Raw genomic sequence first — 16,668 nt, forward strand, 5'->3', positions numbered from 1 at the left:
TTGACATAATTTATATAAGGAATTAAGGTTTAATATAATATCATAGACACCTTATACATAAAACTTCATATACAAGTCTAGTATACAAAGTTTCGCTGTTATAATTGAATAATGGAGTTAAAATTTTTTAATTTTTTCTCTACACTATGAATTAAAAAAATCATTAATTTTGAATGATTTTTTTTATCTAATTTTTTTAGTGTATATTAACTGCATGAAAAAGTACTTATATATAAAATAGAAACACATTTACGTTACTTAGTATTCCAAATTTACTAACGTATTAAGAAACATGAATACATTAATTATTTTTTGACAAATGTAAGTACACGAGTATTAGTTATTTATGGCTATTTTATAGCCACAGAACTATGCATATATACAAAATAAAAACACAAGCTTCCAAATAAAATGTTAAAATGGCGGTTAAGGTTAGGCAATAACGATGATAATAATTTCTATCACAGTCCAAGCAAGTTACATTTCTGAAAAATAGGGAATGCATAAAGGCAGTGATACGATTTGTGATATTCCATCTATGAAAAACTTCAAAATATTTTGTTCACAGTTATTGGCAACACAAGCTCCTACATGATACAAACTTAAGTACCGTTCCCACTGCACGCGTGTCACGCACCTCCGGATGCCATCGAGTAAAAAGGCGAACATGATTAGTGAGTTTTACACGAGAGAGAATATATTTCACCAATCAGATTCTCATTTTCCCTGGATGGCGGTCGAAGTTTTGTAAATTGGCCCATAAGATGATGCATTTACAGAAGTCATCAGTCAGTTAGTCAACTCAAAAACTTTGATCGATTCGATTTCATGCATAGACATTCTGAGATGAAGAATAAAATGTTCCTAGGTGTTCAATACTGTATCACCGTAGTCTGGTATGATGAACATCTGAACTGAAGGGTGGAAGGGTTTCAGTTATGGTGGAGGCTGCGTCTTCTGAGTACCGTACGCGTTTTTCTTTTCTTGTGAAAAGAAGGCACGTACCACATGCAGCCAGTAAAGCTATTTGTAGAAATAAAGCACCAAGAGACGAAACTACGACTACGGTTTTTGTTGTGCAAACTAACTCATCAGATATATCCATGCTTCTTTCATCTGAAAAAAAAAAGTATAATGAGCATTGGAAGCATATAGGTAATTTTTTTAACGTTATTGATTATGTATTTGCTCTTGACATACTAGATGCGCTACCCGCTGTTTGCTCTTATAAGATGATACATACAAGATGCGGCTATTCACGAATGAAAAATATTACTCGTTTAATATGTTTCAAAATAACCTACTACAGCTTAATTCTGAACCAGTGTCCCGGTGGTGCAGTTGTTAAAGGCTCTATACTCATTCCGTTTGTGGAAGGATGGGGTCATGTGTTCGATTCTGGCATCGAGTAAGCAACCGGCTGGTTTCCGCAGCTAAGTGGACGTTCAATCTGACATGGATGAAGGTCTTATCGTTGATGGAGGGGTAGAAGTATGAAGAGAGAGGTTCTAGATCAGGCGTTGTGCATGTCGTCTGTCCACGGTTACAATTGCGTGGCTTTACTACCATTGCTCTTAAAAATAGTCTGTATAAAACGGGTTGGGTGTTCAACGACGGTAGTAAAATAAAATATAAAAGCATAAATGAAGTAATTAGGACGCTTTTGTTCTGCACATATTTATTAAATTCAACACTATGTATTTTCCGAAAATTGATGAACTGCATATAATAACGCGCATTAGCGAAGAAGGAAGGTTTTGTTTAAAAAAAAAAAAACAGAAAAAAACATCACGGTTATTTTATACCATGGAAAAGAGAAAAAACTGTTATTAAAGCCATTGCATTTATAGCTTGTTACCGCAACGAACACATACCCGTTATTATCAAGACTTCTTAACAGTTATTTTACTTCCTATGGAAAAATCATATGTATATGTCACGGCGAAGGACCGAAATCGGTGGTTGTTGACTTTCACCGGTGAATGTCGACAAACACCACATACGTCGGTGAAAGATGGAATATTTCATTACATCCTTGTACATTCGGACCTTCACCGGTGTATGTCGACAATCACAGATATGCTTTGGTGAATGTCCGAAATATTTATTACATTCGATTTGATATGAATTTATTCGTGGATATAATTACATTTATTCGATATTTTAACCCCACACTGATGATTTTTTAAGGTTAAGTGCCACTGCCCGGTATACCCTACACTGATGTTTTTTTAAGGTTAAGTGCCACTGCCCGGTATACATTTGCCCGGTATACCCTACACTGATGTTTTTTTAAGGTCAAGTGCCATTGCCCGGTATATATTTGCCCGATACTCCAAACACTGATGTTTCTTCTAATCTATCGTCAGTAAGTATTAAAATATAGAATAAATATAAATATATCAACTAAATATAATAATATTAACGAATAAATTAATATCAAATCGGAAATAACAAATATTTCGGACATTCACCAAAGCGACTATGTGATTGTTGACATTCACCGGCGAGAGTCAGAAATAAGGGTATTTAGCAAATATTTCGAACATACACCAAGCGACTACGTGAATGTTGACATTCACCGGTGAGTGTCGACATTCTCCAGATTTCGGTGTTTCACGGTAACATATACATTATTACTTTTATTGAACCAGGGCTCTTTATTTTTTTTTCTAACTCAAGTTAGATATCAAATGGCTTTACTACCAGCTTTTTCCTTTTACCGGGGAACAGAAGACTGCCTTGAAATATGAAGTCCAACTATTCTCATGTATATGTTACCGTGGATGACTCAAGAAGTCAAGAGAATGTCGACTTTCACCGGTGAATGTCAACAATCACATAGTCGCTTTGGTGAATGTCCGAAATATTTGTTTTATCCGATTTGATATTAATTTATTCGTTGATACGAGGGTTGCTATTTATATTTCTGACCTTGGCAACAGTAAGTGTTGCTAGGCGACCGCAGACGATTTTAATCGAAAGTTCGATATTTTTAAGCATAAATTCAGCAGACGATTTACCATTATAGCTTCATTTGTGTTGTTGACAGTAAATTGAAAAGTTCTTCTCTTTCTAAAAAATGGAATTGAATCGGGAACATTTTCGTGCCATTATTTTTCATAACTTTCGACGTGGATTGTCAAGACAAGAGTGCTTCGATGAACTTAATTCTTGATTCAGCGATAAAGCGCCATCCTACAGCACTGCAAAAAATTGGTATAACGAATTTAATCGTGGTCGATGTTCGATCCAGGACGAATCCCGTGCAGGTCGTCCAAAATCCGTTGTTGTGCCAGAAAAGAACGATGCTGTGCGTGAACTGATAAAGCAAGATCGTCATGTGACATACCGTGAGATAGAGGCGTCTTTTGACATTAGTATGACTAGCATCAATAAAATATTGCATGAACATTTGAGCGTAAAAAAAATTGTTCGCGTTGGATCCCGCATAATCTGACAAACGCTCAAAAATAGGCTCGTGTCGATTGGTGCAAGGAAATGTTGGAAAAATACGTTCAAGGTACATCAAAGGCTGTGTATAACATCTACACAGGTGACGAATCATGGATCTATGCATATGAGCCGGAAACAAAACAGCAATCAACTGTATGGGTCTTCCAAGACGAGGCAAAACCAACAAAAGTTGTTTGAGGAAGAAGCACATCGAAACAAATGATTGCCTGTTTCTTCGGCATTAACACTCATGTGGCAACAGTGGCGTTAGAGCAACGCAGGACGGTCAATTCTGAATGGTACACGACCATTTGTTTGCTAGAAGTCATCGGAGAAATTCGAAAAAAGCAGAAGAACAGGCGAATCATTCTTCATCATGACAATGCAAGCTCTCACACATCGACTCAAACAAAGGCATTTCTGACGGAGCGAAAGATCGAACTGATGGGTCATCCGCCGTACAGCCCTGATTTGGCACCCAATGATTTCTTCTTATTCCCACACATCAAAAATAAATTACGTGGACAACGATTTTCGACCCCCGAAGAAGCGGTTGATGCATTCAAAACGCATGTTTTGGAGTTACCTCAATCGGACTGAAAAAAGTGCTTTGAAAATTAATTCAAACGCATGCAAAAGTGTATTGATCATCATGGAGAATATTTTGAAAAACAATAAAACCAATTTCGATCCTACATGTTTGTTTTTTCATTATTAGGCCAGAAATATAAATAGCAACCCTCGTATTATTATATTTATTCGATATTTTAATATCTACTGAGGATAGATTAGAAGAAACATCAGTGTTCGGAGTACCGGTTAAATGCAAACTTGGCAGTGGCACTGAGCCCTAAAACTTCAGAGTAGAGAATACCGAGCAAGTGTATACCGGGCAATAACACTTAACTAGATCTAGTATATATTTCTCGTACATTCACCAAAGCGACTATGTGATTGTCAACAATTTCGGTCATTCACAGTAACATAGATAAATTGTTAAAAAATTAGAGTACTGCATTAAAAATATTCTGCATATGGAAGAAAATCAAAGCCTTTATACATTTCGATACGCTTACTGGTTCACCAATAGTAGTTAGACCCTTCGAAATACTAAAAAAGAAAATAGAAGTTTTTTTTACCGATATATTGGGCATCTGTTGGTCCAGAATTGTTTCCAAACAGTGACCCTTCAACGACAATTGCTGCGAATAATGGGTAATCCGGGACAATAGGGATCTCGTTGTCTTCTATTTGCCTTTTCCTTCTCTTGCCCCAGGACTGAGTTCCGCTTGGACAGACAACTGGATTGCACTCCTCAAGGCAAAAGTGAACATTCACTTGAAACCTCACGACGGGGTCTTCTGAGAACTTAAACGCCTGGAATCGGGATTGTAGAGATTTGGAGCCTGAAATCTTCTCAAATCCGGGAAATATTCTGGGGTCGGTTGGGCAGCTGTAAGAGTGAACAAAAAATATGTTTGTCACGTAAAAAAGTAATTGAATCGTTAAATTCAGAAAAGATAATTTGTTTTATTGTGAAAAACAAGTTATATATATATATAAAGAAATTAAAGTCAATATCTACTTTGGTCAACAAGGAGACATTTTATTTTCGTTACTTTTTATTAAATAATTAAAAAAATGTCTCCCATGTACAGAGATACCAACTTGCTCCGGACAGCAAATATATATTTTAAACTGGTAGTTATCAATTGTGATTCTTGGTGTAATGAATTCAATTTAGTAGATTTTTATCCACCACTATTTCTAAACAATTCGTAGGCTTATATAATTCACCACTTTATAGTAATTATGTCATGCTATACCTTTTAAAAAGCAAGCAAAAAAAAAAGTCAAATATTTACAGAATTTACTTGTTACCATTTTATTTACCATTTTTTAAAATTTTTTGGCGTTTCCGGAGCAGTTGTCATCTCTGTCTTTGTGGAAGGAATTTTTTTAGAAATTTGATTCATAACATTTCTTGTCTGAATTTTTCAACAAAATACTTTTTTTTTACAAGGTGTTATGAAAATATGTTTTTGATTTAAATATATTACTTAAGTACATCTTATTTGTTCTATTAAATATGTAAGTTAAATGCGAAGAAATTAACCAAATTTTTTAATATTTCTTGCTATAATGATTGAATGCTATTTAATTAACGTTTTTCCATGTAAAGAAAAAACATTATATATAATTCACCACTTATATAACTCACCACTCTATAGTACTTATGTCATGCTATACCTCTTAAAAAGCAGGCAAAAATAGTCAAATATTTGCAAAATTTACTTCGTAGTTATTTACTGTTTCTTTTAATTATTTTGGCGTGTCCGGAGCAGTTGGCATCTCTGCATATAAAACTGAAATTGATTAATTAAATTTAATTAAACTAAACTCAGTGGCGCAACAGCCCATAGAGGGTCGAGGCCTACTATGCCCATCTCAGTTTTCTTGACCTTGGGCTCTGGGGTGCAGGAGCAGATGTTTCGGTTAGGTGGTCAGGCAAACGCGAAACCCCCAGTGTTTAGTTCCCAAGCATGCTTGGTGCTCATTTATCGACCCACTGAAGGGATGAAAGGATGAGCCAACGTGACCTGAGGATCGAACCCAGGACCTGTGGAACCTGTGTAAATATATATGGGGAGAATGTGAACTAATAGTAGGAATTGAAAGGAAAAAGGCGCGTGCTATCAGACAACTATAAAAGTACTAGGAGGCTTTGCCCCCTGCTTGCTGGCGCTCACCAACCCTCGGAACTGCTTTCGCAGTTCATTTCGGATTCCTTCGCAATCCGATGCTCGCTTTGCTCGCTCATTGGATACGTTCTTAACGTCTAGCTTTTGTATACTTTTTTGAACACTGAAGTTCCGAAAACTTTTCACTGTAGAAAATTCTAAACCTGTGCATTTCAATATTAATTTGAAATTGCAAACAGTTCGCATATTTTTCTTAATCACACTATTCTAAATTTCAGTTGTTGAGAAAAGTAACTGTTGTAAGTTTTGTTTTAAAGTCTTTCCCACCAGAGGGCTAAAACCATGTGTTGTAAAACAATATGAAATAGTACTAAACGCCGGATGTAAAGCATCGGCTTCGATGAAGATAATTTTGTAAGAATCTTTTTGATAATTCGGTGAGAATTCACCCGATTAGACATATGATGCTCACTACGTGCTCTTGCGCCCCGAAGCCTATCAATTAAAACGTATTAGCGTTTTATATAATGTAGATTAGCCATATGATGCTCAATACGTGCTCTTGCGCGCCGAAACCTAGCAATTAAAAATGAAAACTGTTGCCGACGCGAGAAAAGAAATATCATCGGTTTTATTGATACATACGTACGTATTAGCGTTTTATATAATATAGATAAATTAGTTGACGTGAACCACACCTGCTACCACGTAATGTTCTTTATTGAATTTATCTGACACAGCGAATATAAAATAATTAAATATTTAAATGTGAGCAATAAACTATTATTTTGTTCGCAAATAGAGCTACAAGTTAGAAATTATCACTGATGTTGTTTTTAAAATATGAAAAAAAATTGAATCGCTTATAGTAAAATTTAAAACAATGATTAACGCTTCACCAATCAGAAAGTTCCATTTCGTTTTTTGTTCATCCCTATTTAATCCTTCTGAAGGCCGTGGTAAGTATACTTACCACCACGTTTCACCACTTTTAATTTAGGTTTCCATTTTTCAATAACTTCAGCTTTCTTGAAGTGAGTTTGAATAAAATTGGTAACCATTTGTCACTTTTAAAAAACGTATAAAAGTTATAAAATACATAATTCCTTTTAAAGTTTGTAGCATTTAAGGAATTTATTTTATAATTAAAGGAAAATAAAAGTCAGTAAGTTCCTAATAGGTCATGTTAAATATATTTACCACCAAAAAAATGGCATTCTTATAAACTAAATGAGTTTTTTTTTTTAATATCAATTACTGTTCTTAAAGCAATTTCAATTCCAAAAATACTTTAATTTACCTTTACTAGAAATAAATGCCCGTTAAAGGGTTAATTAATGAATTAATATTTGAAAAAATTGCATTAGCATACCCTGCAACTTATGAGGATTTTGAAAATAATTCTTTCTAGTGGTAGCGAACCAAAGTAGAAATTTTTAAAGCAAATGGATCTCTCATAAAACTTTCATCAGAACTTAAGAATCTAGCCATATGGCCTGCACTTTTATAAGTAATAGTGGACAAGTTACGCTAAAATTAATTTTTTTTAAATATTAAGACATTAATTTTGCTACCGTCTGAAAAGAAGATTTCTGAAACTACGGAAATTCCGTAGCAGTTGGAGGGTATGCATTAGCATTAACCCTTTCGCGCCGACTGTCACAAATACGTGCCAGCATAAAACCGTATCAACCAAGGTAAAAAGATAAAACTGGTAAGCAAAGTAATTCTTTAGCAGTTTATTTGTGGGCGGAGTTATAATTGTTTGATTTATTTAATTCACCAATACTTTGTTCAAAATAAAACTATTTAGTTATACTTTGAGTTAACATTGATTATATATATGATTAAACTAACAATAATTAAAGAAAAAGCGAAGTAAGTCTGTCAAATTAGCAACGACTACATTTAAGTTACCGTTTTTTATTTAATTACGTCCTGATCCTGATTTTGTACGAATGCTTTTCTGAATCACCCGTCCCCAAGGCATCCACTACAGTGGCATCCACTACAAGTATAAAAAAATGTAAATTGAACTTAAGTGGAGGAATAAAAAGTATTTCATTAACTATTAAAAATTTGAACAAGATATAAGAAGAGTGTGAATTAATAGTAGGATATGAAAAACGATGGAAAATTCTTTTATCCAATTTTCAGAAAATTCTACTTTTTAATTTTTAACGAATTTTATTTTCCGAAAAAGAAATTTTAAATAATTAAAATTTTCGCTTGAAATTATTTATGCTTAATTTTCAGAGTGAGATAGTGAAGTGTTATTAAGGAATATCTTCTCAATCTTTTATTTTTTCAACATTTAAACTTGCAAAAAAAAAAAATGTAACAACAATTATGTTTTTTTATTGATCAAAACCATCTACATATATATTTCTCTTACACGGCGACAAAAAAGCCTCATTACAACTCCCCGAATGGCAACGCTAGAAAATCGACCAGTGATTACTGCTAAAAATGTCACATGCCAAATCTATCTGAGGTGGCTCAACGTATAGGACTTTTAAAAACGGAAACTGAAATAACCATAAGTTAGGCAGAAGTGGGTAGTCTTTGTCGATAGATCTCTATTTTAGTATTTTGACGAAAGCGCCTTTTTCACGAATTTATCCATACCTGCCAACTCTTCCGGATTTTCCGGAAGATTTTGTTTTCATATTTAAAGTGGTAGCAATACTCAGTTTATTCCAAATAACTTTTTGAATTATAATGATAATTATAAATGAGTTTGACCACCACTACATATAAATAATTACAATAAATATATGAAAGCATAATAATCATTGCGCAAGCGAATTTCAACGGGATCGAAATATAAATATATTTTTGAGTCAGATTGATTTTCGTTTATTGTTTTGCAACCACTCTGAAAATCCATTCTCGGAAAGAGTGAAAGTTGGCAGGTATGTATTACGAATTAATTTGACGATTTTTGATTTATATCACGAATTTATTTGTTTTATTATTGTTATTAGTTATTCATTGAAAAAGGAGTCTCAGTAGTGCTGTTACGCTTTAAGATTTTATACTATAGCACATTTCTACTAGGTTTAACGAATTGCATGTCATTTATTTGAATTCAAATTTATTTGAATGACTTAGTATTTACTAAAAAGATGTGATTATTTTTTTAAAAAAAGTTGTTATATGGATTTGAATGATTGTTTTGAATTCTTAGAATTTTGTGTATTTGCAATGTACCTAAGTTAGTAGCGTGCGAAGCAAACCATATAAGATTGCGTAGCAATTTTCGGAGGTTGGCGAGCGTTAGCGAGCAGGGGGCGCAGCCCACTAGTTTTCTATTAATTCTTATTTGAACTAAAATTGCATGAGTAGTTATGAGAAAAAATGAAATGTATTAGTGAAGTTTTTATAAAAAAAATAATCTTTTGAACACATAGAACAGCAAGTATTAATGATCTTCTAGTTCTTCTTCCAGTTTGCTTTTTTGACTCATTAAACTATTGATTGAAGAATAACTGTCATTGCCATTTCATTAAAGACCAAAAAATAAATGAATACACACGAATTATTGTGATGGATACATTGCTTACTTCTAAATTTAAAATAAATTTTTAAAAGCGTAGATATTTATTGAATTATCAGTTTCAATAAAAATTTGAGACGCATCTCACCCGTCAGTATCTATCAATGATATTTGCAAATCTCCTCTTCCGTTTCGAGCTAACATGTCTCGAGCAAATATACCAAACACACCTGGAATTAGAAAGAAAAATATAAACACTTATTACAGTAAAAATTTCAACAAATAAATATAATATTATGTAATTTAAAATACATTAAAACCCCGCTATAGTAAACATGGTTTATAGTGAACTCCCGGATATAGCGAACGAAATGTTTGCTCCCGTGCCTTGCTATACACACAAAATATTATTCTTTGTGGATATAGCGAATCAGAAGAAGAAAGGAAATCAGATGTTATTAACTTTTTTCTGTCATCGACTAATTTATTTCCTTCGTTTTTTAGTAATTTTGAAATTTCTGAATAAAATACATATACCGATTTTCGAAACCTGTCTATTGCGTAGAATGTAGCCATAAGCATTTTTTTCTTGTTTGCATCTTCTACCTCAGTTGCCATTCCCTAAATAAAGGCCACCCCTAAAGTTTTTGTACGCAAGACGAAGAGTAATAAAAAATAAAAGTTAACACATTTTTTGTTACTACATATTGTTTTTTAATCCTTTTTGTATTTCTTTTTATGGGTCATTTATTTAAATAATGTGTAATAAAAGGGAGCAATACGGAAAAATTGGTTAAGATTGTTTGCATTACGGATATAGTGAACTTCCGGTTATAGTGAATGGAAATTTCGGTCTCATGAAGGTTCACTATAGCGAGGTTTGACTGTTTTATATGGTCTGCAAAGCTTCGAGATATATGCTGCTAAAAGTCATTATCATCCACTGATAAATGTACACAATTAATATATAAACATAAATATTCCTGATCTCTCAGAGAATAACCGTAGATCCATTGTTCGTACTGTCCTTAAAAAAATTAAAAAGTGGTGTTAATTTTCTAGTAAAGAAATCATAAAAACCTCTTTTTATCAGTTTTCATTTTAAAATTTCGTAGGTCGTCGGGCTACTAAAGCAGGGGAGCCATCCCCTCTGCAGAGGATCAAAACTGCCATGGCATGTCTTCGGATGATCCTTAGGGATGTTTCCCAGACCGTCGCCAATATCCCATTGTGCAGCTCTAGTGCAACGCAAATAAAGTACCTAACTACCACTTGAAAATTTAAAATTCTGATATTGAGACTAGTTATATTTACTTGAAAAAATTAAGCCTAGTGGTGAATATGCACTTTATTTTCGTACTCGGCTACAGCTCCTGGGAGTCATGGGAGCGAGTTAGAATGAATTTCATACCGCGGGAGAAACCTTTTCTCGCAAATACTCTTTCAACTCAATAAATAATTTAAAGTATAGTAAAAGTGAATTTATTCAAACCTAGAGCAGGGGTCTGTTTAGAAGAAATTTGGGTCCGTTTACGGAACCTTCACAAAATATCTTTTCATAAAAACGGACCCTTCACAAAATATTTTAACTTAAAAAACGGACCCTTCACAAAATAATTTATCTTTTAATCGGACCCTTCACAATTTTTTTTATCTTCATTATTGTTTTATTAATCGAATAAACCCTTCCCAGGAAGGGGGTGGGGAGAAAGACAGATGCAAACGAACTAAATTTTGTCTTCCGCAGACGCTTCTTCCTTTATTCGTCCGAAATGAATATTCTGCGTTCAGCAGTATTAGGCTAAATACCAAATACTATTTGTATGTTTCGCTAATTTAGTAGCTGCAATTGCTGCTTATTTTTTAAAATTTGATTTTTTTAATTATAATTTTAAAGTGTTGAGCATAATCTTGTATGTCTTTACAATTTAAAAACTCCTTAAAAAAAATTTTTTTTTGCAATAACGGACCCTATTTGCACAAATTCACAAAAGCGGACCCTGGTTGAAAGAATGTGATTTAACGTTTATTTTATATTCACAAATTACGAGTCATTTTTCACAATTTTACGAAAACGGACCTTTCACAAAATGTCTGGACAGACCCCTGTAGAGTTAGCCATGAAGTTTTAATTGCTGAAAAGAAAAATCGAAAATATCAAAATACAAACAAATTATTGAAAGAGAACTTCGCCGTAGCACAATCATAAGTTATGCTCTCATATTTTGTTTTGATATCTTGAATTTTTTTTCTTCTGCATTTGAAACTTCGTGGTTTTCTCTAAGTTTGTCTGAGCTTATTTTTTCTATACTATAAATGTTAAATTGCTTAAGAAGGGAGAAGAGAATTTGAAATGAAAAGTATCTCCAGTGATATAGTGTCCTCTGAAAACAACTGAATGTATCTTTTTAAAACGATAAGCATTTTTTGAAAAGTTTTTGCTGTTTCCATACTTTTTTGCCACCTTGTATGAACCTTGTATGAAATAAATTATAAGAGAAAATAGAGGAGTTAGATCTTTATACGTACTGTCTTCATCAATTTCTATTCGGAAATAAAGTGGTTCTCCTATTCTGGTGCCTGTTATATCTGTTCCATTGACATCTGTTATTCTTAGTCGAATGTTGGGTGTGGGAGCGGTGGCATTTACAACAGCTGTGGCAGCAGGTTCCAACCTTGAAATGTGTAACATTTAATTTTAACGATTTAATATAGTCAAAAGTTAGTTATAGATTTATTATATAGTTATAGTTTTACTTATAGTCATAGTTTTATTTTATAGTTATATTATATAGTAAAGTTATAATTTTCTTGCCTAAAAAAATAGAGAATGGTAGTTTTATACATAAGAGAAACTCATATAACCCTCAAATATTCCGCAAAAAAAATAATAAATAAATAAACGGATTACCCTGAATAACTTTTGATCTATTGATCGGATTTTCATTTTCTTGGATTCAATCTTAATGGTTCAAGGGAGTGACTTCAAATATACTAATTAATAAGTGCAGACGATATTTTAAGTTATGAAATCAGATACAAAAATTTACTTCGACGGAATGCCTTTTATTCGACGTATTCGGATTTCTGACCCCAAAATATAGTGGGTAGCCGCAACCTGTTTGCTCAGGAGTGGTCAGGAGATTTTGGTCTAGTTTGGTCAGGATAGCGCTCCAAAGTTTGGATCCCTTAATATTAATTCTACTTTTTGCGTCTTTCACCCTATCTCGAGAACTTCTTAAGTGAATTGAAAATTTTTTGCATGCAATTATGAAATTCGTTTACACAAAAATAATTTCATGCAAAAAAATAAATTTTAATAAATATTTATTATTATTTTATTTAAGAATGGTATTGAGAAATTTTTACATTGTAAGGTATACAATTTTTTGCATCATTTTAAAGAATATAATTTTGAATGGCAAAATACAAATTTTGAGCAAAATCGATCGAATAGTTCCTGAGAAATCAAGTTTTAAATATCCGACTTTTTTGAAATTTAATTTCTCAGAAACTATTCAACCGATTTTGCTCTAATTTGGTATTTTGTTTTCTAAAGTTGTTCTTTAAAATGATGCAAAAAAAAAATAAAATTGCATACCTTACAGGTCAAAATTGTTTCGACCATTATTAAATAAAATAATAAATATTTACTAAAAATTATTTTTTGCATGGGATTACCTTTGGACAATCGAATTTTATAATTGTGTGCAAAATTTTTTTCCATTTCGCTTCAAAAGTTTTCGAGATACAGCGAAATACGAAAAAAGTAAAATTAACATTAAGGGGTACAAACTTTGGAGCACTTTCCTGACCATATTTCCCAGATTGCGGCCACCCCCTATATTTTGGGGGTCAGAAGTCTGAATAAAAGGTATATTTATTAAGAGAAAGTATGTTTTTGTGTCTGATTTTGTAACTTAATATATCATCGGCACTTGTTAATTAGCATATTTGAGGTCACCTTCTTGAACCTTCACGAATGAGTTCTAGAACGTGAAGATTCGATCATTAGATCAAAAGTTATTCAGGATGGTCCGTTTATTGCTCATTGTACGACAAAATATTAGTTAAATATTATATTTTAATTATGATTATCAGATTTAAGTAGCATTGTAAAGTAAGTTTGCTTTTAAAGTTTAAAACAAGGGAACATTCATAAATTAAAATATACAATTACTCAAATTACCTAAAATAAAAAACGAAAAAATAAACTAGTTTCTGAGTAACAAAAATGAAATTGTAAAATATAAATTGAAAACCACAAGAAAGCAACCTTTTTTAGCAGTTTTAATTAAACAAATACTTAAACAATTACACTCAACACATAAAACACTTTTAATTAAACAATTAACATTGTGGGCACAAGAAAATATGAAAAAAAGTGTAGATAACAGTAGGAGGAAAAATTGTAGTTTGTTGTTTTATGAAAACTAGAATGTTTTTATGATTTAAGGTTAATGTATTAAGATGCAGAATGTCAGTGTTTTATATATTTTAATACTACCACGGCGAATTAAAGTTTTAAATGAAATATATTTGTATGAGCAATCGTATCTTTAACTGATAAAGTAATATCTTAATAATGAAATTTTAGCTCACTAACGAGGCCGGGATAGCCTGGTCGGAAGGGCGTTGGGGCTATGTCCGAGAGTTCGTGGGTTCGAATACCGCCGACCGAAGACATAAATAATAAATGGTGACTGATGCACGTTAAATCTGTCGAGTCGCAAAGTCCACCATGTTCCCATAACAAATCAATACCTCTGGGGGTACTGGATTGGAGATCGATCCTTCTCTGATCCAGGTCAAAAATTACGATCTGTGGATGAATGAATGGATGTATGAATGGGTCCGCCATATAAACAGGTGTGACGTGTGTGTGGCTGAAGACGAATTCTTGGCCGCAGATGGCGCCACTGAAAAACAAGAAACGCACTCTCTACCTTAAATTTGCTCGGTTTCACCAAGCAGGCTTGCTAGTGTGGCAAGTGGCATTAGAAACAACAACAACAAGCTCACTAATTTAAATTCTTAGACCTGCAAGAACTCAGTTATTAAGTTGTCAATATACCAGTTGCAGTGGTCAGAAAAACTACATTTTCTTTGTAGTTAACTACCACTTAGTTTATTACAATTGTAGTTTATTACAACTACTTTGTTTTGAACGTAGCGACTACATACTACTTGTAGTCGAAATGTAGTCACTACTTCGCTACTTTAAGAAGACAACCTTAGCTGGAGGACTTAATTTTCACGAAAATTCAAAATGATTTTGAAAAAAAAATTGACTTATTTAAATATGAGGAGTTATTAAAAAGTTTTAATTCATGTTTTCATGAAATAGTTTTCTATTCTAAAGCACTTTCTACGAATTTGTTCTTTCAACTTTCAAACTCTATGTTTTTCTCGACAAAGATTTATGAAATTTTAAGTAATTATCGAATATTTGTGATTTAAGTGTTCAATGCTTTTTCATATTCTATAGCAAATAAAGTACAGTGCGAAAAACAAAAAACGGATCACCCTGAATAACTTTTGATCTAATGATCGGATCTTCACGTTCTAGGACTCAATCTGAATGGTTTGAGGGAATGACTGCAAATATGATAATTAATTAATGCAGACGATATTTAAAATTACGAAATCAGACACAAAAACGTACGTTATAATACCTTGTGCAATCGAAATTTAAAAAATTCATATATTTAAAAAAAATCATATATTTAAAATTCGACTTCTCAGGGACAACTCGACCGATTTCGTAGCACCGATTGTTTCGAGCATCAGACACAGATCTCATTAACGCTCGACCACAGAGGAATTCTTATTGCGCACGTTGACGAGCCCACTAAGGATTAGCACCAATCAGATGCGAAACATTTTTTGCTTTTGAACTTTGTTTCTTTATTTAATTAACGTTAAAAGTTCGTTGCCAGGAATCGCTACAAACTACTGTTTTTTTGTATCGCACCACTCACTCACAATACTTCTTTTAAAAAGTCACGCGCTACACTACAAACTACGGAAAGAAGTAGCAACTACAGTAGTTTCGCTACTTCCTGCCCCTGATCAGTTGTAAAGCAGTCCAATCACCAAGTTACAAAGCATTATCAGATAATATAATTCACAGCATACCCTTGTGAAACTTGGAAAGTCTTAGTTATTGTTCGATTTGTTTCTTCAAAGAGTGAACAATACAGTTTTATCACCCTGTCTCCTTTTTGTTGAATTAGTGGATGATATTGTACAACAACTGTATTGGTGATATGATCTGAATCCTAAAAGAAAGAAAAATCTAAATTGAATAACTTCCATTAGAAATTTTTTTTTAAAAGTATATTATGTGTTCAAAGTATAGTATATTATTATGTAAAGTATTTAAAGTATAGTATATTATTATGTAACCCTCTACATTGTTCACATTATAGAGAGTTAGTAGAGAAATAATGTCAACAATGCTATATTTATTCTATGGAAACAACTTTTATTTTAGCTGCAATAAATTTGAAAAATTTTACACAATCAAACCGTTAGTTCATTAGTTCAAAAAAATTTATTTATTTATTTCTGAAATTTTTTTTTAAAAAATAAATTTTGTTTTATCAGTTTTTTGAAATTCTATTTTAGCGTTTATAGCAGTGTTTCCCAACCTTTTTTGTACCATGCCCCACCTAAGCCTTTCTGAAATTCTTATCCTATGTAACATATACATAATTTTTAATATTAAAAAATCGAATTGTTCACTTAAGAAACTTAGGAAATTGTTAGCGAAACAAAGTAAGTAAATTTCAGAACATATAATGAAAAACTAAAATTCAAATTCGAAATAATTTTAAGATTCTTTATACAGATTAAGTCTTTATAAAGATTTTTCTATAATAATTTAATATTTTAATTTAGTGAGATTCTTGCCCTTGATGCTTGCTGCACGTAGATTTTATCTTAGGTTCCAATTTGGTTAGCTTCAGTCTCAAGTCTCCCCGTTGTGTTATATCCAGACGATTTCCT

At 32.6% G+C, this 16,668-nt stretch overlaps 1 protein-coding gene across 4 annotated transcripts in view; it reads right to left on the minus strand.

Moving 5' to 3' along the window:
- Window positions 1-213: 213 nt before the first annotated feature.
- LOC107437961 (uncharacterized) overlaps window positions 214-16,668 on the minus strand; it is a 100,539-nt gene continuing 84,084 nt past the window's right edge. For all 4 annotated transcript variants that reach the window (XM_016050113.4, XM_016050112.4, XM_016050114.5 and 1 more), the window contains exons 7-11: window positions 15,796-15,938; window positions 12,187-12,332; window positions 9,806-9,887; window positions 4,596-4,909; window positions 214-1,116 (exon numbers count right to left, since the gene is read on the minus strand). In XM_016050113.4, the coding sequence (XP_015905599.2) occupies window positions 884-1,116; window positions 4,596-4,909; window positions 9,806-9,887; window positions 12,187-12,332; window positions 15,796-15,938 (918 nt within the window). In that variant the 3' untranslated portion in view covers window positions 214-883. The remainder of the gene's footprint in view (window positions 1,117-4,595; window positions 4,910-9,805; window positions 9,888-12,186; window positions 12,333-15,795; window positions 15,939-16,668) is intronic.

This window comes from Parasteatoda tepidariorum, chromosome 5 (assembly GCF_982258835.1).
Source record: "Parasteatoda tepidariorum strain Cologne lab strain chromosome 5, Ptep-v5.0, whole genome shotgun sequence".
Classification (NCBI taxonomy): domain Eukaryota; kingdom Metazoa; phylum Arthropoda; class Arachnida; order Araneae; family Theridiidae; genus Parasteatoda; species Parasteatoda tepidariorum.